This window comes from Bos indicus x Bos taurus, chromosome 6 (assembly GCF_003369695.1).
Source record: "Bos indicus x Bos taurus breed Angus x Brahman F1 hybrid chromosome 6, Bos_hybrid_MaternalHap_v2.0, whole genome shotgun sequence".
In the NCBI taxonomy this organism is placed as follows: Eukaryota; Metazoa; Chordata; class Mammalia; order Artiodactyla; family Bovidae; genus Bos; species Bos indicus x Bos taurus.
This window is the reverse complement of record NC_040081.1, coordinates 71098401-71125441: the sequence shown is the minus strand read 5'-3', so window position 1 is coordinate 71125441 and position 27041 is coordinate 71098401. Positions and strand designations below refer to the sequence as shown.

The window sequence follows — 27041 nt, the reverse complement described above, 5'->3', positions numbered from 1 at the left end:
TAGTATGATGTCTGTTAAGGGTTTCTATCATTTAATAAATCACTAATTGCTAGTCATAAATTCTTTCAGAAGTTAGAACAAGTGCATAGATTTCCTAACTTATCCTGATACCAAAACCAGACAGAGAAATTGCAAAAACAGAATGCTACAGAAAAACATCTCTATGAATGTAGGTATGAAAAATTTTATCAAAATATTAGCAAATTAAGTCCAATAATTTAAAAGAAGAATAATGCATTCTGATCAAATGGGATTGATCCCAGGAATCCAAGCTTGTTTTAATACACACAAAAAAATCAGTGCATTGGGTTGGAAGCAGCAATACTGTGGTAGCAATGAACACACCTAGACTTGAGCTCTTGATTCCTAATACTATTCTTCAATAAAAGGAATCAGTGTTTCTTAGAGAACTGCTTTAGTCAGCAGTGTGAGTTGAGAAAGAATAGCATGAGTCTGGGGCATTATCAGAAAGTTAAGGAAGCGCTGAAAATTTTAAGGCACAAGAGCCAAACTAAAAGATTTTATAATGCCCAGAGTTGAAACAAGTTGAAAAACTAAATTATTATAATATTGAATTATAAAATAAGTAATAAAATGACTATCCTTAAGTGTATAGTAATACAGATAAGTAAGTGCATACATGAACAAATTCAACAAAGTAATATTTCGTCACTGAAGAATTCCAGTGAATAAGTGTAGATGAAATGAGGAAAATGCAAAAGTTACCATCAGAACATCATAGTAATCTACTGATAGTTGCTAAAATGAGTGGGTGAAAGTTTAAATACAAACAGGATTTCTGCATAATCTCAAAGTATTGCCCCAAATATTTAATAGTTATAAAGGAGGAAATAGTTAAGTTTACAGTGTAGAATATTGGCAGACCCCATCTTAGCAACGTGACCAGGATTAACATCACCAATAATACACAATAATATGATGTGCTAAGGAGGACACATCAGCTCTACCACAGACACAAAATCAGTGGTATTCTCAATAATGCATTGCATCAATCTAATCATAAGAATATGTCAGAGAAACCCAAATTTGAGAGACTTTTCAAAAACAACTGGTCAGTTTGATGCCAGGAAAGATGGCAGAGTAAAAAGCTCCAGAAATCCATCTCTCTACCCAGGCAACGATTGTATTGGCAGAAACTGAAGTGAAGACTTTGGAACTCTGAAGTCTATTTTGAATACTTGAAATTTCCAGCATAAAGCTTGGCTAGTAAATTACCATTAGTATTGGTTGATTTCAGTCCTCAGTGTAGTAACAGCTATCCATCCCTCATTTCCACAGCCCCATGGGAGACAGCTGTTTCAACAGCAACCTGTGCTTCTGGCACAGCTTGCTGGAGCCAAGGTAGGCATTAAGGACTTTGTCCTCAAATATCAGGGTTCTGTGTTCTGATTGCAGATTGCTGCTTCTGAAAGCAGAGGTACAGACACAGAGATTGGCAGCCATTGTGTCAACCCTCCGGGCTCAAGTGGCTTCCATGGTATTTTAAGGAGCCACATCTGTTTTTTTGGTTTTGAGGGTTTTTTTTTTTAAACATCAAAAAGCAACCATATATATGGGGGAATTTAGAAAGCCTTGGGAAAGTGGAAGTCTTAGGAAAGACCTGAGAAGTATGCTTTCACCTCAGGCTAAATCCTGTCATAGACACACCCAATGTGAAAACAAGCAAAAAACATGAGTTAGAAGAAGAATCTGATTTCTAGGGCTATCAACTAAACGAAACATTCAGTTTTCAAAAAACAATCACAAGGCATAAAAAGAAACAGGAAAGTATGGTCCTTTCAAAAGAACAAAATAAATCAATGCAAAATATATCTGAAGATGCCAAAGTGTCAGACTTAACTAGACAAAGATTTTTAAGACACTTTAGTTAAAGATGTTCAAAGAGCTAAAGAAAGACATGGGTGCAAACAGGAAAATATCATATGAACAAAATGAGAATAGCAATAAGGAGAAATTATAAAAAGAAACCAAAAGACATTTTGAAAATAAAAGTACAATAAAAAAAGTACAATATTGAAATATACACTAAAGTGCTTCAAAAGCATATTTGAACAAGCATAATACAGAGAAAATTTGACAATGGGACAATTGGAAGTTTGAGGAACAGGAAGAAAAAAGAATATAGAAAAGCAAATGAGCCTAATTGGCTTTGTTTGTGGTACACTGTTAGGTAAACTAGCATGTATAGTATGGGAATCCAAGCAATACATTTGTCATACATGGAGCAGAAGGCATATCTGTAGAAATACTAGCTGGAAACGTCTCAAGTTTGAGAAAAGGCTTAAATCTACAGATTTATGGTGCTCAGAAGACTCCAATTAGGATAAACTCAAAGGCCCACACAAAGACACATCTCTTAGAAAGACTATCAATCAGCCAGTTTCTCATCAGAAATCTTAGAGGAAGCAAGAAAAAAAAAACCTCATCAACCAAGAACTCTATATTTGGCTAAACTAAGCTACAGGGATGAAGGAGAAATTAAGAACATTTCTAGGTGAAATATAAATGAGCTTGTTACTAGTAGAAGTGCCCTAAAAATTAGCTAAAGGAGTCCTTTGGGACGAAATTAAAGGGCACTAGACAGTAACTTTGGAGAAGGCAATGGCACCCACTCCAGTACTGTTGCCTGGAAAACCCAATGGACGGAGGAGCCTGGTAGGCTGCAGTCCATGGGGTCACACAGAGTCGGACACGACTGAGCGACTTCACTTTCCACTTTCATGCATTGGAGAAGGAAATGGCAACCCACTCCAGTGTTCTTGCCTGGAGAACCCCATGGACAGAGAAGCCTGGTAGGCTGCAGTCCATGGGGTCACACAGAGTCGGACACGACTGAAGCGACTTAGCAGCAGCAGCAGCAGACAGTAACTTAAAACCATAGGAAGAATAAACAAACGTAGGTAAAGGTAGTTATATAGGTAAATATAAAAGCCAATATTACTATACTTTTGGCTTTTAACTCCTTTTTTTCTATACGGTTTATAAAACAATAATTATAAATCAATGTTAATGAACATATAGTATATAACAACATTTCAGTTCAGTCACTCAATTTTGTCCGACTCTTTGCAACCCCATAGACTGCAGCACACCAGGCCTTGCTGTCCATCACCAACTTCTGGAGCTTGCTCAAAGTCATGTCCATCAAGTTGGTGATGCCATCCAACCAACTCATCCTCTGTCGTTCTCTTCTCCTCCTGCCTTCAGTCTTTCCCAGCATCAGGGTCTTTTCCAGTGAGTCAGTTCTTCGCATAAGGTGGCCAAAGTAATGGCGTTTCAGTTTCAGCATTAGTCCCTCCAATGAATATTCAGGACTAATTTCCTTTAGGATTGATTAGTTTGGTCTTCTTGCAGTGCAAGGGACTCTGAACAATCTTCTCCAACACCACAGTTCAAAAGCATCAATTCTTCAGTGCTCAGCCTTCTTTATGGTCCAGCTCTCACATCCGTACATGACTACTGGAAAAACCAAAGCCTTGACTAGACAGACCTTTGTCAGCAGAGTAATGTCTCTGCTCTTTAATATGCTGTCTAGGTTGGTCATAGCTTTTCTTCCAAGGAGCAAGTGTGTTTTTATTTCATGTCTGCAGGCACCATTTGTAGTGATTTTGTAGCCCCCAAAAATAGTCTGTCACTGTTTGCATTGTTCCATCTGTTTGCCATGAAGTGATGGGACCGGCTGCTATGATCTTAGTTTTTTGAATGTTTGAGTTTTAAGCTAGCTTTTTCACTCTTCTCTTTCACCTTCATCAAGAGGCTCTTCAGTTCCTCTTCTCTTTCTGCCTTAAGGGTGATGTCATCTGCATATCTGAGGTTATTGATATTTCTCCTGGCAGTCTTGATTCTGGCTTGTGCTTCATCTAGCCCAGGATTTCGCATGATGCACTCTGCCTATAAGTTAAATAAGCAGGGTGACAATATACAGCCTTGATATACTCCTTTCCCAGAAAAGACAATGGCACCCCACTCCAGTACTCTTGCCTGGAAAATCCCATGGACGGAGGAGCCTGGTGGGCTGCAGTCCATGGGGTCGCTAAGAGTCAGACACGACTGAGTGACTTCCCTTTCACTTTTCACTTTCCTGCATTGGAGAAGGAAATGGCAACCCACTCCAGTGTTCTTGCCTGGAGAATCCCAGGGACGGGGGAGCCTGGTGGGCTGCCGTCTATGGGGTTGCACAGAGTTGGACACGACTGAAGCAACTTAGCAGCAGCAGCAGCAGCATGGTACCATTCAGATTATTTTCACTGCCCTAAATATCTTCTGTAGTCAACCTGTTCATCCCTCTCCCCTGCCAACTGCTGGCAACCCCCGATCTTTTTATTGTCTCTACAGTTTTGCCTTCTTCAGACTGTTGTACAGTGTATAACCTCCTCAGATTGGCATCTTTCACTTAATAATATGCATTTAAAGTTTCTCCATGTCTTTCCATGGCTTATTAACTTCTTTCTTTTTAGCACTGAATAATACTCTATTATCTGGATATATCAGAGTTTATTTATCCATTCACCTCCTAAAGGACATTTTGGTTGCTTAAACTTTTGGCAGTTATGAGTAAAGCTGCCGTAAACATCTCTGTGAAGGTTTTTGTGTGGACATGTATTCAACTCCTCTAAGTGAATACCAAGGTGCTTAATAACTGGACCATATGGTAAGAATGTGTATAGTTTTGTAAAGAAACTGCCAAACTGTCTTCCAAAGTGGCTGTACCACTTTGCATTCTTACCAGCAGTGAATGAGAGAAAAAGCAAGGGAGTAAGTACTCTCAGATACCTTAGACTCTTATATATAAGAGTCAGTAGGGACCTGGGGGAGCGGAAGTCACTTCGTGAGGCAGTGGCGACGGTGGCGGCGAGAGGATGAACAACAAGTTCGACGCATTGAAAGATGATGACAGTGGGGACCATGATCAGAATGAAGAAAACAGCACACAGAAAGATGGTGAGAAGGAAAAAACGGAATGAGACAAGAGTCAGAGCAGCAGCAAGAGGAAGGCTGTCGTCCCTGGGCCGGCCGAGCACCCCCTGCAGTATAACTACACTTTTTGGTACTCCAGGAGAACCCCCGGCCGTCCCACCAGCTCACAGAGCTATGAACAGAATATCAAACAGATTGGCACCTTTGCCTCTGTGGAGCAGTTCTGGAGGTTTTACAGCCACATGGTGCGTCCCGGGGACTTGACAGGCCACAGCGACTTCCATCTCTTCAAAGAAGGAATTAAACCCATGTGGGAGGATGATGCAAATAAAAATGGCGGAAAGTGGATAATTCGACTGCGGAAGGGCTTGGCATCCCGCTGCTGGGAGAATCTCATCTTGGCTATGCTGGGGGAACAGTTCATGGTTGGGGAGGAGATCTGCGGGGCTGTGGTCTCTGTCCGCTTTCAGGAGGACATTATTTCCATATGGAATAAGACTGCCAGCGATCAAGCCACCACGGCCCGCATACGGGATACGCTTCGGCGAGTGCTTAACCTACCTCCCAACACCATTATGGAATACAAAACCCACACCGACAGCATCAAAATGCCAGGCAGGCTGGGCTCCCAAAGGCTCCTTTTTCAAGACCTCTGGAAGCCGCGGTTGAATGTGCCATGACCCTCTCCCTCTCTGGATGGCACCGTCATTGAAGCCGGCGTCATCGGAGTCTCTTGTTCTGTTGGTGTGCTACCTGGAAGATCCTTCCGTCCCGGACAAGAGGAATTGGAAGAGCATTTTATGTTTTAAGAACAGGCTGACACGCAGCAGCTACAACAACAGCTGAGATCACTTAATAAATGGTGCTAAACTAAAAAAAAAAAAAAAAAAGAGTCAGTAATTTTTAAGATACTTGTAGGTATGTCAGAACCGTTTGGAATCGCTTCATGAATTCAAGTATTTAACAACTAAATCAAAGTGTGCACATTAGGAGAGAGTTGTTTAACAACATTTTAAGGTTCTCTATAAGATGAATAGGGCTTCCCTGGTAGGTTAGTGGTAAAGAATCTGCCTGCCAATGCAGGAGATGTGGGTTGGATTCCTGGGTCAGGAAGATCCTTTGGAGAAGGAAATGGCAACCCACTCTAGCGTTCTTGCCTGGGAAATCCTGTGGACAGAGGAGCCTGGCAGGCTACAGTCCTTGAGGGTCACAAAGAGTCAGACATGACTTAATGACTAAACAACAGTAAATGAATAGTTAGGCAACGTTTATTGAACACTCATGGGATGATGCTAGGTACCACCCCAAGAAATCTATATGCTTACATTTAATCTTGAACAGTCCCAGGCAAGCAGATTTTAGTTTTTTTCACATTGGAGTTAAACTGAAACTTGGAAAGATTAAATAATTTGCCCATGTCCATGCTACTAGTAAGTGGGGGCTGACTCTAAAACCCAGTTTAGTCTGACCTTAGAGTTCATACTACCTACTCCAGTGTTCTTGCCTGGAGAATCCCAGGGATTGGGGGAGCCTGGTGGGCTCCCGTCTATGGGGTCACACAGAGTCAGACATGACTGAAGTGACTTAGCAGCAGCAGCAACAGAGTTCATACTCATAATCACTGTTCTTTATCATCTGTCTACCTGCAATATGTCTATAACAAGTAATTATACATGTTCACTAAAGACTTTGAACTGAAAGTTTAGCGTGAAAGCTAAGAGCTTATAATTGGCAATAATAATAGTGTTAACTTTATTAAGCTTTTGCAAGGTTAAATTAATAAACATGCTGAAAACAGTGCCTGGAAACATAGTAAACTGTCAGTAAATGTTAGTTATTATTGTTCTGCATGCTCTTCCTTTATCTAATCTGTATACGAGAATTTATTGGTCCAATGTCTAAATAAGCTCTCAATAACTATAATTGACTTAGTCTTAGAGAAAAATAAATTTAAATCAATAGCTAATTTCTTATATTTTATAATCCCATGATAAAGCAAATAACCATGTAAAAAGAGTAGCTGCCATTGTAAAATGATTAATAATTATTATTCTTTAAAGAGGTTCATATGTACTAGCATTCCATTCACATCCCTAGATTATTACTGTATATGGGAATAGTCTTAAGAATATAACAATATTTTTATGTAATTTCATTTTTTTTAACTAGAGAAAAGCGGTTACAGGAATGGAAAGCTCTCAAGAAAAAACAAAAATTTGGGGAATTAAGAGAAATTTCTGGAAATCAGTATGTGAATGAAGTCACAAATGCAGAAAAAGATGTGTGGGTTATAATTCATCTATACAGATCAAGGTAATTACTGTAGCTTTTTGTAAAAATCTAATATTCTAATGTTTTAAGATACATATTTTTTGTTTTAATGTTGGATAAAGCATATAACAAAGACTAATCAAGAAAACAAAGTAAATCAGCTATACTTCAATTAAAAAAGAAAAATATATGTGTAGAGTCATTGGCTTCAGGGACTAAATTATTTTAATATATTTTCAGGTGTAACTTAAAGAACTTCTCATACTTAATAGAAAAACAAGTACTTTGTCAGTTAATTTGAAAAGCTTATAGAAAATTTCAAACATAGAAAAAAGTAGGAAGAATGATAAAATGAGCACCCTACATACCAGCTAGGTAGATTTCAGCAATGAACATGTTGCCGTATTTGTATCGTTTTGTTTGTATATTTATATGTGTGTATTTGTAGAACCATTTCAAAATGAATTACATGATGCTTTACTCTTAAGTATCTCAGCGTGCATCTTCAAAATCCTAAGGGCTTTTTTCTATATAACCATAATATCATTTTCTCACCAAACAAAATTAACCATAATTCCTAATAGGGACCGAACCTGTGTCTCCAGCATTGCAGGCAGATTCTTTACCATCTGAGCTATCAGAGAAGCCCCATCTAATACCCAGCCAGTCCTTAACTCAAATCTCTCCAACTAACTTCAGAATCTCTTTCATAAATACATATATTTTTGAATAATCATAATAATATTTCTATAATATATATATATATTTTGATCCCTAATCAGAGATCATGCAGTGCATTTGGATGTATCAAGTCTCTTATGCTTATTTTTTTTTGACTTGCCACATGCCAAAAGCATCAATTATTTAGTGCTCAAGCCTTCTTTATGGTCCAACTCTCACATCCATACATGACTACTGGAAAAACCATAGCTTTGATTGTACATACCTTTGTCAGTAAAGTGATGTCTCTGCTTTTTAATACACTGCCTAGGTTTGTCATAGCTTTTCTTCCAAGGAGCAAGTGTCTTTTAGTTTCATGGTTGCAGTCACAATCCACAGTGATTTTGGAGTTGAATAAAATAAAATCTATCATTGTTTCCACTATTTCCCCATCTAGTCACCATGAAGTGATGGGACCAGATGCCGTGATGTTAGTTTTTGAATGTTGAGTTTTAAGCCAGCTTTTTCACTCTCCTCTTTCACCTAAGAGGTTCTTTTTGTTGTTGTTGTTCCTCTTCTCTTTCTACCATTAAAGTGGTATCATCTGCATATCTGAGGTTGTTGGTATTTCTTCCAGCAATCTTGATTCCAGCTTGTGCTTCATCCAGCCTGACATTTAGCATAATGTACTCTGCATATCAGTTAAATAAGCAGGGTGACAATATACAACCTTGACGTATTCCTTTCCCAATTTGGAACCAATCCGTTGTTCCATGTCTGCTTCTAACTGTCACTTCTTGACCTGCGTACAGGTTTCTCAGGAGATGGGTAAGGTGGTCTGGTATTCCCATCTCTTTAAGAATTTTCCACAGTTTGTTGTGATACACACAGTAAAAGGCTTTAGTGTAGTCAATAAACCAGTAGATGTTTTTTGGGGATTTCCTTGCTCTTTCTATGATCCAGCTGCTGCTAAGTCGCTTCAGTCGTGTCCGACTCTGTGTGACCCCATTAACGGTAGCCCACCAGGCTCCCCTGTCCCTGGGATTCTCCAGGCAAGAACACTGGAGTGGGTTGCTGTTTCCTTCTCCAGTGCATGAAAAGTGAAAGTGAAGTCACTCAGTCGTGTCCTACTCTTCGCGACCCCACGGACTGCAGTCTACCAGGCTCCTCCATCCATGGGATTTTCCAGGCAAGAGTACTGGAGAGGGTTGCCATTGCCTTCTCCATCTATGATCGAGCAGATGTTGGAAATTTGATCTTTGGTTCCTTTGCTTTTTCTAAATCCAGCTTGTACATCTGAAAGTTCTCGATTCATGTACTGCTGAAGCCTAGCTTGGAGAAATTTGAGCATTACTTTGCTAACATGTGAAATGAGTGCAGTCATACAGTAATTTGAACATTCTTTGGCATTGTCTTTCTTTGGTATTGGAATGAAAACTGACCTTTTCTAGTCCAGTGGCCACTGCTGAGTTTTCTAGATTTGCTGGCATACTGAGTGCAGCACCTTAACAGCATCATCTTTTAGGATTTGAAATAGTTCAGCTGGAATTCCATCACCTTCACTAGCTTTGTTTGTATACCCCATTGCCTATTTTGTACCTCAAATTTCATGGCTAGGCCCATAAGTTGTTTTCTGATATCAAAGGTCTTGCTTATTTTTTAAAAGTTCTTCTGCGGTTAAATTCTGGCCCTCAAACCCCAACACTAAGTTTGAACTTTCAAACAACCATTTTCTCCCTGCACCACAATCTATAGTGCCAGAGTCTCCTAATTTCATACTTTTCACTGCTACCACCAATTCCCACCTGCCTCCTGCATTAAGACCACTGCCCCATAAGTGGAGTCATACCGCTGACTCAGCTCTTATTCTTACAGTAATCATCAAATTCTTCTAATTAGATATTTGTGGATTGGCTTCACCAATTTGAGGGAAAATAAAGCTTATAAAGTATTAATGTCATGGTTTTATGTGGAAAACTGATTTGAGTTAGGTAGTACATATTTCTAATATTACTTTAAGTATGCCATCCAGTAAAATAAAGTAGTATCTAGATTTGTAACAAGTTGTACTTATCTGTCTATATATATATATTCTGAAATATAAATTAAACTGTATGCACTTTGTTTTTCTTAGCTTTTTGTTACATAAATTGATATATAACATCACTTAGTGTTAAGATGATTTCTTTTTCTAAATTAATTTTTACTAGAATTACAGGGCAGGAGGAGAAGAATAGGACAGAGGATGAGATGGTTTGATAGCATCACCAACTCAATGGACATGAGTCTGGGCAAACTCCAGGAGATAGTGAAGGACAGGGAAGCCAGATATGCTGCTGTCCATTGGGTTACAAAGAGTCGGATGTGATGTAGAAACTGAACAACATACTTGCTTTACGATGTAGTATTAGCTTCTATTCACGGCAAAATGAATCATCCATGCATATACCTATGAGACCTGCATGCACTAAGAAGATATGGAAGACAATGCATTATTGTATAGTTTAGATGAGAAAAGCTGTAGATGAGAAGCTCCCGAGCCAATATCAAAGATTACTAAATTAATGTATGTTTATATATGTCAGATGAAAAGAAAATATTTAAATTAAAAAAGATATTTTTGTGTGATTCTCTGCTTCGGCTTTTTTACTTTTGGTCCCCCTTTATCCGCTTCTCCCACCCTCTGGCAGCCTTCTAGATTCCACATGTAAGAGAGATCATATGGCATTTGTCTTTCTCTAAGTTATTTCACTTATCATAATACCCTATAGGTATATCCATGTTGTCCCAAATGAGAAAATTTCATTCTTTTTAACGGCTGAATAATATTCAGTTGTATATATACTGCAATTTCTTTGTCCATTCATCCACTGATAGACACTTGGATTGTTTATGTATTTTGACTATTGTAAATAATGCTACAATGAATATGGGGGTACATATATCTTCTCAGGTTAGTGTTTTTTCACCAACTAAATAGCCAGAGATGGAATTGCTAGACCATATGGTACTTCTATTTGTAATTTTTTGAGGAACTTCTATACTGTTTTCCATAGTGGCTGAACCAGTTTACATTCCCATCAAATAGTGCACAAGAATTCTCTTTTTTCCACATCCTTGCTGCATTGTTATTTCCTGTCTTTTTAATAATAGCCATTCTAACAGGTGTGAAGTGATATCTCACTGTGGTTTTCATTTGCATTTCCCTGGTGATTAATGATGTTGAGTATATTTTTATGTACCTGTTGGCCATCTGTATATCTTCTTTAGAAAAATGTCTATTCAGATCTTATGCCCATTTTTAAATCAGATTATTTTGGGTTTTGCTATTGAATTTTATGAGTTCTTTTATATGTTTTAGATATCAACTCCTTATCAGGTATATGTTTTACAAATATTTTCTCCCATTCAGTAGGTTGCCTTTCATTTTGTTGATGGTTTTCTTTTGCTGTGCATAAGATTTTTAGTATAATGTAGTTTCACTTATTTTTGCTTTCATTGCTTTTGCTCTTGGTGTCAGAATCGAAAAATTATCACCAAGATCTATGTCATTGCCCATGTTCTCTTTTAGGAGTTCTGTGGTTTCAGGTCTTATATTTATATCTCTAATCTTTTTTGAGTTATTTTTGTGTATGATGTAAGATAGTGGTCAAATCTCATTTTTATGTGTGTTGCTGTCCAGTTTGCCCAACACTGTTCATTCCCATTGTGTGTTCTTTGCCTCCTTTGTCATAGATTAAGTGACCATGTAAGTATGGGTTTATTTTTGGTCTGTCCATGCTTTCCATTGATCTCTGTGTTTTTTTTTCCTTTGTGTTTGTGTTCCTATCGGTTACACAATGTTTTAATGACTATAGCCTTATAATACAGTTTAATATCAGGAAACATGTGGCCTCCAATTTTGTTCTTCTTTCTCAAGATTGCTTTGACTACTTGGATTTCTTTGTGATTCCTTACAAGTTTTAGGATTATTTGTTCTATTTCTGTGAAAAATTCCATTGGAATTTTGATGAGGATTGTATTGAATCTGTAGATTGATTGGGGGTAATATGAATATTTCCAATCCATGAGCACAGAGTATCTTTCCATTTGTTTGTTTCTTTTTCACTTTTTTTCATTAATGTCTTATAGTTTTCAAATGTTTTTTACCCCTGGGTAGTTTATTCTTTCTGATGCAATTACAAATGGGATTGTTTTCTTTGTTTCTCTTTCTGATTCATAGTGTATAGAAACAAAACTTAGTTCATTCTTAGTTATAGAAACATAACTGACTTTTGTGTATTGATTTTTTAGCTTACAACTTTAATGAATTCTTTTATTAGTTCTAACCATTTTTTGGATAGAGTCTTTAGGGTTCTCTAAATATAATACCATGTCATAGTGACATGCTTTACTTCTTTCTTTCCTATTTAGATGCCTTTTATTTATTTATTTTTTCTTGCTCTGGCTAGGACTTCCAATATTATGTTGAATTAAAGTTTGGTGAGAGTGGGCATCCTTGCCTTGGTCCTCATCTTGAGGAAAGACTTTCAGCTTTTCATTGTTGAATATGAAATTAGCTGTGGTCCTAAGGCAATGGCACCCCACTCCAGAACTCTTGCCTGGAAAATCCCATGGACGGAGGAGCCTGGTGGGCTGCAGTCCATGAGGTCGCTAAGAGTCGGACACTACTGAGCGACTTCACTTTCACTTTTCACTTTCATGCGTTGGAGAAGGAAATGGCAACCCACTCCAGTGTTCTTGCCTGGAGAATCCCAGGGATGGGGGAACCTGTTGGGCTGCCGTCTGTGGGGTCGCACAGAGTTGGACACGACTGAAGTGACTTAGCAGTAGCAGTGTCATATCAGGCCTTTATTATGTTGAGATTTGTTCCCTCTATACTCACTTTGTTGAGTTTTTCTAATTTGTGAAACAAGGTTAGCAAAAAAAAATTGATGATAAAAGCCAGAAACTGGCAAAGAGAAGACAAATTAAAAAATATACAAAGTCTTCCCCCAATATTGATAAGACCTAGTATATTGCCATTGGTTTCATTTTCAGAGTTTGTTTAAAATGGAGCAAGAACTCACAAGTACATATGAAGCAATTTGAGTGCAGAAATCTTTATTATTCCTCTGACATTTATATTTTTCTGGCTTACAATGAGCTACACAACAATTTTTTTCTAAGTGATTCACGTTCATCATGTTTCTCCAAAGCATGCATTTGATATTCTTCAGAACTGCAGTGACTTTTGCTGTCACACTTTTATTTATTTGTTAAGTATAATAAAATACGCAGTGTGCATAAACAAACATAGAGGAGGAAAGTGGATAAAGTCCAGCATGCAGTATGTCCTGGTATGAGCCACTCACTTAAGAGAGCTTCAACTTCAACTATACCTGTGATGGTTTGCAGGAGTTGAGAATACGAATGGGAGTAAGATGCTTTTATGATATAGTACAAGAGACGAACTAAACATTTCATGTGTATATCTATCTATATATATGGATGTATGTATTGAAAGGACATGTAAGGTGTAATACAAGAGAAAGTGAAGTGAAAGTGAAGTCGCTCAGTCGTGTCTGACTCTTTGTGACCCCATGGACTATAGCCTATGAGGGTCCTCCGTCCATGGGATTCTCCAGGCAAGAATACTGGAGTGGGTTGCCATTTCCTTCTCCAGGGGATCTTCCCAACCCAGAGATCGAACCCAGGTCTCCCGCATTACGGGCGGATGCTTTACCATCTAAGCCACCAGGGAAGATCTCAAGAGAAGAATGTACTAATTTTGTCTGTTAGACAAAGACCTTTTCTCTGATTAACATGGTTCACAGTAATATTTTTCCTCTACTGTATTGTTTCAAATATGCTCCATATGAATGATGAGAAAATGTATACAAAGATGAAGGAGAAATACACTTGTATCAAATTTAGCATTTGTTTTTTTTTAAAGAATGCCCAGTGAATGTGTCTAGAATGAGAAAAGGGTCTAGGATATAGTTACAAGGAATATCTACATTTGAGGTATTGGTATAAGGAGTAAGTCAAAGGAGTAAAAAGGAAATTCATAGAAAAAATTATCACAGCAATCAAAAAAGGAGAGCCATTTAAGAAGGGAAGTGAACGACATAGAGATTTTTAAAATCTTTTTTCATCTGGGCTGTGACCAGGAAAGAGTAGTTATTAGAGGGAGAGAGAATGAGAAAGGACTTTTTAAAAAAATTTTAGTATTTTGAATATGTTTATGTAGAGTAGAGAAGGATAGCTTAAGAAAATAGGATAACAAATAAAGAATGGTCCCATAGGAAATGGAAGGAGTGTGGGATAAAGCTGAGAATTAGCTTTGAAATAATTTAATAAAGCTGTGATTGAGTGATAGAGAAAAGTGACTAATTAAAACATGAGTGTAATGAGAGTTAAGGGATAGAGCTGGAAGAATTTGCGATTTTGGTTACATTTCTGATCAATTTTAAATTTCCAATGAACAGTTCTGGGTGTTGGGGAATATGATATAGCATGTCAAAGAAAAGGGTGGATGAAGTTTGAGTAAAAGGAATTCAAGGAAGTTTGAGATAGCTTCTGGTGTGGAAATAACCTATGACCAAGAGTTGGGTCCCCTTGTTTAAATTTAGAACTGCTAAAGATCCCCTAGAAATGTCCTGTTTTTTTTTTTTTTTCCTTTCTTTCTCCTCCCCTCCCCCTCAGTGTCCTATAAACTAGGAACTTACTGGTTCCTCAATTACATTGTACTTGATTACACTGCTGCCAAGTCAAATGTGGTTAGCCTTAGTTAGGCTGCAAATTCCCATGGTAGCAAGCTTCATTCCCAGGCTATAACAGTTTTTGTAATGAAAATCAGAGACTCTATAGTTTATCACTACTAAAGGTAAAAATAGAGGATTACAATTGATGCAATCTTATATTGAAAGAAAATCTAAAGATATATTTTGTCATGGAAATGTTTTACTTATTTTATTCGATTGAAATAAGTAGCCTGTTTTTTTAAAGATGTTGTGTGTATTGTTTCTCTTTTTAGCATCCCATTGTGTTTGTTGGTTAACCAGCATCTTAGTCTCCTAGCAAGAAAGTTTCCTGAAACTAAATTTGTTAAAGCCATCGCGAATAGCTGTATTGAACACTACCATGACAATTGTTTACCAACCATTTTTGTTTATAAAAATGGTCAGATAGAAGGCAAGTTCATTGGAATTATAGAATGTGGAGGGATAAATCTCAAGCTCGAAGGTAATGATATTACTTTTAAAATTTGCCTGTTAAGAAAATTTACCTAACTTAACAAATATCATGAAAATTTATTTTCATAAAACATTAGGCTTTTCCCTTGTTTCTAGTTTCTTCTTATATGCCTTCAGATTAATTTTCCTACAATAATACTATCATAACACCCACTTGCTTAAATCCTTAATGATTCTTTGTTTCAAACACATTAAAAATTCAGAATCATATGCTTAAAAATTTCAGCCCATCTATCCAGTTGTATTCCTCAATGTTTTCTGCAGTTTCTGCTGCAACCAAGCTGGTATTCAACCACTATCTCAAACACACTTAACTCATTTGTGCCTTTATATTGGGTTGGCCAAAAAATTTGTTTGGGTTTTTCCATAAAATATTACAAAAATCTGGACGAACTTTTTGGCCAACCCAATACCTTGTTTCATACTCTGTCTCTGTACCCTAAATACCCTACCCTGCTTTAGTCTTCGTTCCAAACCCTATTCCTTCTTAGGTTTCCATTTGATCCATTATGTGATGCTGGACCAATTAATAATCTGTTTTCATGTTCTCTACTGAATTTCTATAGCATATATTCTATACACAACTTATTTTCCATTTATCTACATATTCTCAGATTTTGTTGGTTAACCCATTCCCTTTGAGTTTTGTCTCCCTAACAGGTGCAAGGACTATGCCTTCTACTGTTTTCTTTTTCATAGTACATAGCAAAGGGCTTTATAGTTTTACGTTCTCCAACATGTTTAGATGCTTCCCTGGTGGCTCAGACGGTAAAGCGTCTGCCTGTAGTAACGGAGACCTGGGTTCGATCCCTGGGTTGGGAAGATCCCCTGGAGAAGGAAATGGCAACCCACTCCAGCACTCTTACCTGGAAAATTCCATGGACTGAGGAGCCTGGTTGGCTACAAACCATGGGGTCACAGTAATGTTTACTTCCAAACTTAGTTCTAAGACCCAACTCTTCAGTTAGTCATTTCTTGGAGTTGATATAATTCTGTATGATTAAAATCTTTTCTCCTACCATTGTATTAAAGCCACTGTGAATGGCTATTTTTAACAGTCTTTCTTTCACTCTATCATTCCCCTAAAACTGTTTTTGGCCTTAGTAAGACTTCCAGAATTATAATTGTTTCAGAGTTTTCCTTCCCTCTCTATTTTACCATCTTACTTTTCAGCCTGTGCCTTATCCTCTTTTTTTTTGTTAAGGGCTTAAATTTATTTAGTATATTTTTCTAAATTTTTATTGCAAGATATTCGCTTTATAATATTGTACTGGTTTCTGCCACTCATCAACATGAATCAGTCACAGGTACACATATGTCTCCTCCCTCTTGAACCTTCCTCCCATCTCCCACCCCATCCCACCCCTCTCAGCTTTCACAGAGCACTGGGTTGAGCTCCCTGCGTCATATCATAATGTGCATGTTTCCATGCCTCTCTCTGAAGTCACCTCCCACACACACACAGTGTCCACATGTCTGTTCTATCTGTGTCTCCACTGCTGCCCTGCAAACAGGTTCATCAGTACCATCTCACTACATTCCATACACACGCATGAATATACAGGCTTTGTGTCTCTCTTCCTGACTTGCTTCACTCTGTACAGTAGGCTCTAGGTTCATCCACCTCATTAGGACTGACTCAAATGCATTCTTTTTTAAAGCTGAGTAACATTCCATTGTATATATGTACCACAATTTCTGTATCCATTCATCTGTCAATGGACATCTAGGCTGCTTCCATGTCCTAGCTATTGTAAAAAGTGTTGCAGCAAACATTGGTGTACATGTGTCTGTCTCAGTTATGGTTTTCACAAGATATATACCCAGCAGTGGGATTTCCGGGTCATATGGTAGTTCTGTTTCTGTTCCTAGTTTTTTAAGGTTTCTCCATACTGTTCTCCATCAGTTCAGTTCAGTCAGTCAGTTCAGTCACTCAGTTGTATCCAACTCTTTGCGATCCCATGAATCGCAGCACGCCAGGCCACCCTGTCCATCGCCAACTCCCGGAGTTCACTCAGACTCACCATCTGTTAGTGATGCCATCCAGCCATCTCATCCTCTGTCGTCCCCTTCTCCTCCTGCCCCCAATCCCTCCTAGCATCAGAGTCTTTTCCAATGAGTCAGCTCTTCGCATGAGGTGGCCAAAGTACTGGAGTTTCAGCTTTAGCATCGTTTCTTCCAAAGAAATCCCAGAGCTGATCTCCTTGCAGTCCAAGGGACTCTTAAGAGTCTTCTCCAACACCACAGTTCAAAAGCATCAATTCTTCGGTGCTCAGCCTTCTTCACAGTCCAACTCTCACGTCCATACATGACCACTGGAAAAACCATAGCTTTGACTAGACGGACCTTTGTTGACAAAGTAATGTCTCTGCTTTTGAATATACTATCTAGGTTGGCATAACTTTCCTTCCAAGGAGTAAGCGTCTTTTAATTTCATGGCTGCAGTCACCATCTGCAGTGATATTGGAGCCCCAAAAAATAAAGTCTGACACTGTTTCCACTGTTTCCACATCTATTTCCCATGAAGTGATGGGACTGGATGCCATGATCTTAGTTTTCTGAATGTTGAGCTTTAAGCCAACTTTTTCACTCTCCACTTTCACTTTCATCAAAAGGCTTTTGAGTTCCTCTTCACTTTCTGCCAAAAGGGTGGTGTCATCTGCATATCTGAGGTTATTGATATTTCTCCCGGCAATCTTGATTCCAGTTTGTGTTTCTTCCAGCCCAGCGTTTCTCATAATGTACTCTGCATATAAGTTAAATAAGCAGGGTGACAATATGCAGCCTTTGACGTACTCCTTTTCCTATTTGGGACCAGTCTGTTGTTCCATGGTGGTTGAATCAATTTCATTTCCACCAACAGTGCAAGAGGGTTCCCTTTTCAATACATCCTCTTCAGCATTTATTGTTTGTAGATTTTTTTAATGATGGCCATTATGACTGGTGTGAGGTGATAACTCATTGTGGTTTTGATTTGCATTTTTCTTATAATGAGCATTGTTGAGCATCTATGCATATATTTGTTGGCCATCTGTTGTGCCTTATCCTCTTAATTTAAAAAATATATAAGTATACAAACAATAATATAGAAAATATTCACGTAATCATTACCCAAAATAACAAATGTGAACATTTGTTCATGTTTCCTTCAGCTATTTGTTTATTATTGAAATAATCAGTACAGATGTTGAAGTTGCCTATATTTCCATTCCTAGTTCTATTCCCCTCCCTGCCTCACTAAGCAGTCACTATCATGAGTAGTGTGTTATCCGGACTCTACTTTTTAAAATTGTAATACCTGAAAAAAAATTTAAATTATTTAAAAATACACATAACATGAAATTCATCATTTGAATGATTAAAAACTTAGAATACAGTATTATTAGTTATTGTTACCCTGCAATAAATTATATATCCAGAACTTAATTATGAATAAATAAGTTATATTATTTAATCATTTTAAAGTACATGGTTAGTGAAAGGCTCTCAGTTGTGTCCAACTCTTTGCAACCCCATATACAGTCCATGGAATTCTCCAGGCCAGAATACTGGAATGGGTAGCCTTTCCCTTCTTCAGGGGATCTTCCCTACCCAGAGATCGAACCCAGGTCTCACACATTGTAGGCGGATTCCTTACCAGCTGAGCCACCAGGGAAGCCCAAGAATACTGGAGTGGGTAGCCTATCTCTTCTCCAGTGGATCTTCCTGACCCAGGAATTGAACCAGGGTCTCCTGCATTGCAGGTGGATTCTTTATCAACTGAGCTATCAGGGAAGCCCAAAGTATATGGTTAAGTGATATTAAGTATATTTTCACTGTTGTGCCATCATCACCATTATCCATCTCAAGAACTCTTTGCATTTTGCAAAGAGTTGGAACTCTATATCCTTAAAAAGTAACTCTTTATTCTCTGCTCTCTCTAGCCCCTGGCAACCACCATTTTACTTTCTAATTCTGAATTTGACTACTCTCAAAGTACATCATATAAATGAATTAGGCAGTTTTGTCCTTTTGTGACTGGCTTATTTTACTTGGCACAACATCCTCAAGATTAATCTGTATTGTAGTACGTGTCAGCATTTGCTTCCTTTTTAAAACTTTAAGTCTGAATAATATTCCATTGTATTTTTTATAGTACATTTAGTGTAGTGCTAGTCACTCAGTCATTCTGACTCTTTGCAATCCCATGAACTGTAACTTGCTAGGCTCCTCTGTCCATGGGATTCTCCAGGCAAGAATACTGGAGTGGGTTGCCATTCCCTTCTCCAGAGGATCTTCCCAACCCAGGGATCGAACCTGGGTCTTCTGCGTTGCAGGCAGATTCTTTACCCTTTGAGCTACAGGGCAGACCCATTAATCTGTTGATGGACATATTTGTTGCTTCTACCTTGTGGCTATGGTCAATAATGCTGCTGAGAACATGGATATGCATAATCTATTCTGGTCCCCCTTTTTAGTGCCTTTGAGTGTATAGTCAGAAGTAGAATTGCTGGATCATATAACAGTTCACAGAAGAACTGTACAAAAAAGATCTTCACGACCTAGATAATCATGATGGTGTAACACTGACCTAGAGCCAGACATCCTGGAATGTGAAGTCAAGTGGGCCTTAGAAAGCATCACTACGAACAAAGCTAGTGGAGGTGATAGAATTCCAGTTGAGTTATTCCAAATCCTGAAAGATGTTGCTGTGAAAGTGCTGCACTCAATATGCCAGCAAATTTGGAAAACTCAGCAGTGGCCACAGGACTGGAAAAGGTCAGTTTTCATTCCAATCCCAAAGAAAGGCAATGCCAAAGAATGCTCAAACTACCGCACAATTGCACTCATCTCACACGCTAGTAAAGTAATGCTCAAAATTCTCCAAGCCAGGCTTCAGCAATACCTGAACCGTGAACTTCCTGATATTCAAGCTGGTTTTAGAAAAGGCAGAGGAACCAGAGATCAAATTGCCAACATCCGCTGGATCATCAAAAAAGCAAGAGAGTTCCAGGAAAACATCTATTTCTGCTATATTGACTATGCCGAAGCCTTTGACTGTGTGGATCACAATAAACTGTGGACAATTCTGAAAGAGATGGGAATACCAGACCACCTGATCTGCCTCTTGAGAAACCTGTATGCAGGTCAGGAAGCACCAGTTAGAACTGGACATGGAACAACAGACTGGTTCCAAATAGGAAAAGGAGTACGTCAAGGCTGTATATTGTCACCCTGTTTATTTAACTTATATGCAGAGTACATTATGAGAAACACTGGACTGGAAGAAACACAAGCTGGAATCAAGATTGCCGGGAGAAATATGAATAACCTCAGATATGCAGATGACACCACCCTTATGGCAGAAAGTGAAGAGGAACTCAAAAGCCTCTTGATGAAAGTCAAAGTGGAGAGTGAAAAAGTTGGCTTAAAGCTCAACATTCAGAAAACGAAGATCATGGCATCCAGGTCCCATCACTTCATGGGAAATAGATGGGGAAACAGTGGAAACAGTGTCAGACTTTATTTTTCTGGGCTCTAAAATCACTGCAGACAGTGATTGCAGCCATGAAATTCAAAGACGTTTACTCCTTGGAAGGAAAGTTATGACCAACCTAGATAGCATATTCAAAAGCAGAGACATTACTTTGCCAACAAAGGTCCGTCTAGTCAAGGCTATGGTTTTTCCTGTGGTCATGTATGGATATGAGAGTTGGACTGTGAAGAAGGCTGAGCGACGAAGAATTGATGCTTTTGAACTGTGGTGTTGGAGAAGCCTCTTGAGAGTCCCTTGGACTGCAAGGAGATCCAACCAGTCCATTCTGAAGGAGATCAGCCCTGGGATTTCTTTGGAAGGAATGATGCTAAAGCTGAAACTCCAGTACTTTGGCCACCTCATGCGAAGAGTTGACTCATTGGAAAAGACTCTGATGCTGGGAGGGATTGTGGGCAGGAGAAGGGGATGACAGAGGATGAGATGGCTGGATGGCATCACTGACTCGATGGACGTGAGTCTGAGTGAACTCCGGGAGTTGGTGATGGAGAGGGAGGCCTGGCGTGCTGCGATTCATGGGGTCGCAAAGAGTCGGACACGACTGAGCGACTGATCTGATCTGATCTGATAACAGTTCTACTTTAATTTTTGAGCAACAGCATACTGTTTCCCCAGGGGCTGCACATCTAGCACTCCCACCAACAATGCAGAGAAGTTCTAATTTTTCTACATCCTTAGCAACACCTGTTCGTTCCCTTTTTTTCTTAAATAGTAATTACTATTTAAGAAAAAAATGTATCTTAATGTATGTGAGGTGTCTTCCCCCCACTGACTTTTGATATCTCCTATGTCATTTTCAGGATTAAAAAAAAGATGCTTCAATCTGTTTCTGAAGTTTCTACTATGTTCCAGTGGTCTGTTCTGTCTATCCCTGAATCAGTATAGTACTATGTTAATGACTCTACCTTCCTAACAATTTAGCTGTCTCTAGTAGGGCAAGTCTTTTCAAAATGTAATATAAATGTTGGAATTAGTCTGAAAAATCCTGTTGGTTATTTATTAGAATCACATTTAAAGATTAATTGTTGAAGACTTGATATCCTAATAATAGTGAATATTCCTGTCCATGAATAAGATATAGTTTGTCATTAATTTTGATCTTCTTTTTTTTGGTAACTTTCTTCATAAATATAATGTATTTACCATTGGCCCTTGAACAGCGCAAGAGTTATGAGTATTGACCCCCACGAAGTGAAAAATCCACACATAATTTTAGAGTTGGCTCTCTGTACTTGCAATTCTGCATCTGTGGATTCAAACAACTATGGATTGTGTAGACCTATAATATGAATTTATTGAAAAAATCCACATACCTGCAAACCTCTGCAGTTCAAACCTGTTTGAACTGTTCAAGGGCCAATTGTATTATATTTTGTAATTTTCCTCTTAAGTTTATTTTGTAATTTTCCTCACAAATGTTCTGTTCATTTACACAGTGCTTAGGAATAAATTTTAACAAAATAAGCAGTTTGCAGGATTGGGAGGTTTTTGTTATCAGTTCAGTTTTTTCAGTTTTGCTCTTAAATATGTTCACATAATTCACACTTTTTTGTTGCGGTTTTCCCACTAAAATTTTCAAATGTATTGGCATACTTTTTTCTCATAGTAGTCTCATGGCTTTAAAACCTTTATCTTGGTTTTGCCCCCATATAATTCTTTATGTTGTTTAGTTTGTTTCTTGTTCTTGTGATCTTTTTTGCCTAAGGTGTGTCTATTAGTCTCTTCAAAGAACCAACTTGTGATTTTGTTAGTCACCTCTCTTGCTTTTGCTTTTCAGCCTTTGCTAAAGTCTCTTCTTCATTATATCCCTCTTTCTGCTTTCCTTTGATTTACATTAATTTTTTTTCTAGCTCTTTGATTTGTACTTTCAAAGCACTATTTTCAGTCATTTAAAAATAAATGTTAGCCATAATTTCTCTCTTTACGTATAACTCTGCTATATCCAATGTTTTTTGACATAGTACTTCATTGTAATTTAGTTCTAAATATATCATTGTTTCCACATTAATTTTATTGGAGTCAACTTCTGTTTCATATAGATGTTCCAAGATTTTATCTGATTTATTGATGGGTTATTTTTTGCAGAACTTGAATGGAAGCTAGCAGAAGTTGGAGCAATACAGACTGATTTGGAAGAAAACCCCAAAAAAGCCATTGTAGATGTGATGGTATCTTCAATTAGAAACACTTCTATTTATGGTGACTCTGATAGCTCAAACAGTGACAGTGAAGATACCAAATAGAAATATTTAATAAACAGCTTTAAAGTGTTTATATATGGAGTGTTTTTGTCATTGCCTTTATAATCAGAGATCAGAATATTTATAAATAAATTTATTTTCATTTTCATATTAGAATTATAGCTTATATGTAATTACAAAAACTTCCAGATATTTCAGAATATTTATTGCCTCCAACAAAACTAGAATTTGTCATGAACCCTTAATATTTTTCTGTACTTTATCCTTTTTCTGCTCCTTTTTGGACAATAACAAATATATTACAAGTCCTCTGTGTTACATAATCACTTCCAAAAAGGCATGTGAATAAAAATGATGAAAAAGAATGATGGAATTTAATTTACTTTAATAAATATTAAAGTCTATTATTTAGAGGCTTTGAGTGAAAATACTTAAATTTATGACCATATGCTTTTTCTATGAAGTCTCTTACCTATTAAAAAAATTAAGCACTCAATGGAAAAATGCAATTTAAAGATTCTAAAAAGTACTAGGAAACATCTCTACTCGTTATAATTTTTAATAGTTCTATTATTTTTAGAAAGTATTAGCTTACTAAGTAGACAGGTGATTGAATCATTAGACCTGTATAACATGTAAGTTTCTAAATCATGAGAAGTGAGAAAAGTATATTGTGAGGCTTACATATCTTTTGATAGTAATCTCAGAAGAATTCATCATGAGAAAATAACACTACAGAACCTGCAGCATGTTTTAATCTTGGATTAATAACTGACACCACTTTTAGAGAAAATGGTGTTAAATACAGCATGTAATTGTTTAACAACACATTCTAGTCTTCTAGTTTGTTTGTACTGGTGACCCATCATTGTGATTTTGGGTATTCACTGATGTGTTTGAGAGAATCCAGACTAAGTTTAAGTGATTAGATTACAAAAATAAATTGGTGAAAACTGAGGCAATTTAGGACTTCCCAGGTGGTGCTAGTGGTAAAGAGTGCAGGAGACATGAGAGACAATCCCTGGGTTAGGAAAATCCCCTGGAGAAGGGAATGGCAACCCACTCCAGTATTCTTGCCTGGAGAATTCCATGGACAGAGGAGCCTGGTGGGTACAGCCCATAGGGTTGCACAGAGTCGGACGTGACTGAAGCGACTTAGCATGCACGAGGCAATTTAACATGAAGTCAGAAAAGGGTATTTGGTGTTCTTAGGGGTAGATAGGGATCATAGAGGCAGCAGAGAATGATGAAGTGGAGGGAAAGTTAAATACAGATTGAGTTGTTGTTGTTCAGTCGCCCAGTTGTTTACGATCTCATGGACTGCAGCACACCAGGCCTCCTTGTCCCTCACCATCTCCTAAAGTTTGCCCAAGTTCATGTCCATTGCATCAGTGATGCCATCTGGCCATCTCATCCTCTGGCACCCTCTTCTTCTCCTGCCCTCAGTCTTTCCTGGCATCAGGGACTTTTCCAGTAGATCAACTGTTTGCATCAGGTGACCAAAATACTGGAGCTTCAGCTTCAGCATCAGTCCTCCTTCCAATGAGTATTCAGGGTTGATTTCCCTTAAGATTGACTGGTTTGATCTCCTTGCTGTCCAAGGGACTTTCAGGAGTCTTCTCTAGCACCACTGTTCGAAGGCATCGATTCATTAGTGTTCTGCCTTCTTCACGGTCCAGCTCTCACAGCTGAACGTGATTGCTGGGAAGACCGTAGCCTTGACTATACGAATCTTGTCAGCTTACTCTGCTTTTCAGCACACACTGAGTTGCTGCTGCTGCTGCTAAGTCACTTCAGTCGTGTCCAACTCTGTGCGACCCCATAGACAGCAGCCCACCAGGTTCCCCTGTCCCTGGGATTCTCAAGGCAAGCACACTGAGTTAGGTGGTAATAATTTATTTTATCAGATAAGGTAAAATCAAATGATCTAACTTTGTAAAGAATTAGGAAGACCCTCTTCTGAGATAGCAAAGAAAGGCTTTTGAAAATATACACATTTGGATGAAGGGAGGAAACGTTGAGAAGCAAAGTTGGGAGTTGCACACAATGGTCTTTATTATAGCGTTAGCACACATATCAGAGAAATAATTACCTATAAGGTCCAACTTCTAAGAGTCTTTAACAAAATGGATGGAAAGATTCCTATTGACAATAAAACAGCTGTGGAAATTAAAGGAAAAACCATATTAATCATAAAGTTAAAATGTAACTTTAATGCCATCTAATGCATATAAGTATAGACATTATTTCCCTGACTTCCCTGGTGGCTCAGGTGGTAAAGAATCTGCCTGCAATGTGGGAGACCCAGGTTCAATTCCTGGGTCTGAAAGATCCCCTGGAGAAGGGAATGGCAATCCATTCCAGTGTTCTGGCCTGAAGAGTCCCACAGACAGAGGAGCCTGGTGGGCTACAGTCCATGGGGTCGCAAAGAGTCAGACCCAGCTAAGCAACTAGCATTCATTATTTCCCTTCCAATTGAAACCGAATGCAAAAGGTTCCCCCAAATGCAATTTTTTTTTTAGTAAATCCATCATATTTACCTATTTTCTTTTTTGAGTTAAAATTAGCAGAGGAAGTAGTAATAGTATTTAAGATGTTTGAATAAAAAGATTCATACTTCTTTTTTTAAACTCAAATCCACCAGGTGGCAGTAGTTTCTATACATAAGCACAGTTCATGAAAACTTAAACATTTGTAAAATTCATAAAATTATAGCATAATAGAGGTGGCTGGTTTTGATTCCAGCCTCAGCCTTTTTCAAATAATGCACACAAACACACGCTTCTAGCAAGTACTCATGCTTGCCAGTGTAGATCAGTACTAGTTCATATCCTACTTGATTTATACATTCTTATTTAAGTGGGGTATAAGTATTTGTTAGAATGTGGGGAAATTATTTAATAATGTGTTTCACATTTTATTGAATGAATTTTTGTGATTTTTTTGGGAAATTTTAAATATTCAAATGTTTTTGATCTACAAAAATGTGTATTTCATATAACCTTCCTAATATTTTTCTCTGTTCTTTTCTGCCAACCATTGAAACTCCCTCTCCTGCTGTATAGTGCCTATTTTGTCAAAGTGTGATCCTAGAATCAGCAGCATCCCCAGGGAGCTTGTTAGAAATGCAGTCTCTGGCCTCATCCCAGCCTAGCTGAACTGCAATTTTTGTTTTAATGAAATCCTTAGGTGATTAAGCAGCACTGGTAGCAAGTCCCCTAAAGACATCTTGAGCATATTCTTTAACTCTTCTTTCACACTTTTGGTTATTAAAAGTCTGTCTAGTTTCAAGCTTCAATATCAGTTCCCAGGCAAATGTTCTATGGCTGACCTTGTGATTCAGGAACTCAAGAGGGAAGGTGGAGTTGTTTTTAGCCAATTATTTCCCTCTCTTTTCAAGACCCATCTTCTGTGGTGTTGGGGACTGGAAGGGAGACTAGGGAAGAAAGACATACATTTCTCTTAACTAGGTAAGTACTATCCATATTGCATTAAAGTGTTCGCTCTTTAATGGGCACATTGAGTTCTCCTAGAAACTCAGAGGCAGCCACTCCACTGCACAGTTCCTTGATATGAGATCAGCCTGCGGCTCTCTCTCTCTCTTGATCTCTCTCAGTTCCCACTCCTTGAAGTATATCCTGCCTCTTGTTGCTAGAATTTCTTTTCCCAGTAGGTGTCAAAATGGTTCAAACCTGGACAGTACTTTCTATCAGCATGGATGGACTCTGTAGAAACTTCATGGCCATGCCAAACTGTAGGAGTACACTTTAGCCCACTTCCTCCAACTGTTTCTCCCCAAGTCTCTATCTTCCTGTTCACACAGGTAGATGCAGGGCGGATCAACAAATCTGAAAGGGAAGAGATACCAGTCTCTCCTTAGTCATTCCAGTTTCTCTAGCCGATTCTGTTGGAGCCTTGTTCACTTAACTCGGAGTGAGCTGTGCTTAGTTGCTCAGTTGTGTCTGACTCTCTCTCACCCCATGGACGCCAGGCTCTTCCATGGAATTCTCCAGACAAGAATACTGGAGTGGGTTGCCATGCCCTCCTCCAGGGATAGCACCCAGGTCTCCCGCATCGTAAGCAGATTCTTTCTGTCTGAGCCACCAAGGAAGCCCAACTTGGAGTCGGGTGGGGGAATAAAAAGCAAAGGAAAAGCCATCAGATCAGATCAGTTGCTCAGTTGTGTCCGACTCTTTGTGA

General features: G+C 38.3%; 1 protein-coding gene and 1 pseudogene across 2 annotated transcripts in view; both read left to right on the top strand.

Annotated features, from left to right (window-relative positions):
* PDCL2 (phosducin like 2) overlaps positions 1-23203 on the top strand; it is a 37064-nt gene extending 13861 nt beyond the window's left edge. The window contains exons 4-6 of the mRNA XM_027544534.1: positions 7108-7251; positions 14888-15096; positions 22726-23203. Coding sequence (XP_027400335.1) covers positions 7108-7251; positions 14888-15096; positions 22726-22883 — 511 coding nt within the window. The 3' untranslated portion in view covers positions 22884-23203. The remainder of the gene's footprint in view (positions 1-7107; positions 7252-14887; positions 15097-22725) is intronic.
* Positions 4828-5809, top strand: LOC113894302 (annotated as a pseudogene). Its single transcript, XR_003511531.1, has one exon. The product of XR_003511531.1 is annotated as a eukaryotic translation initiation factor 4E type 2 pseudogene (transcript).
* Positions 23204-27041: the final 3838 nt, after the last annotated feature.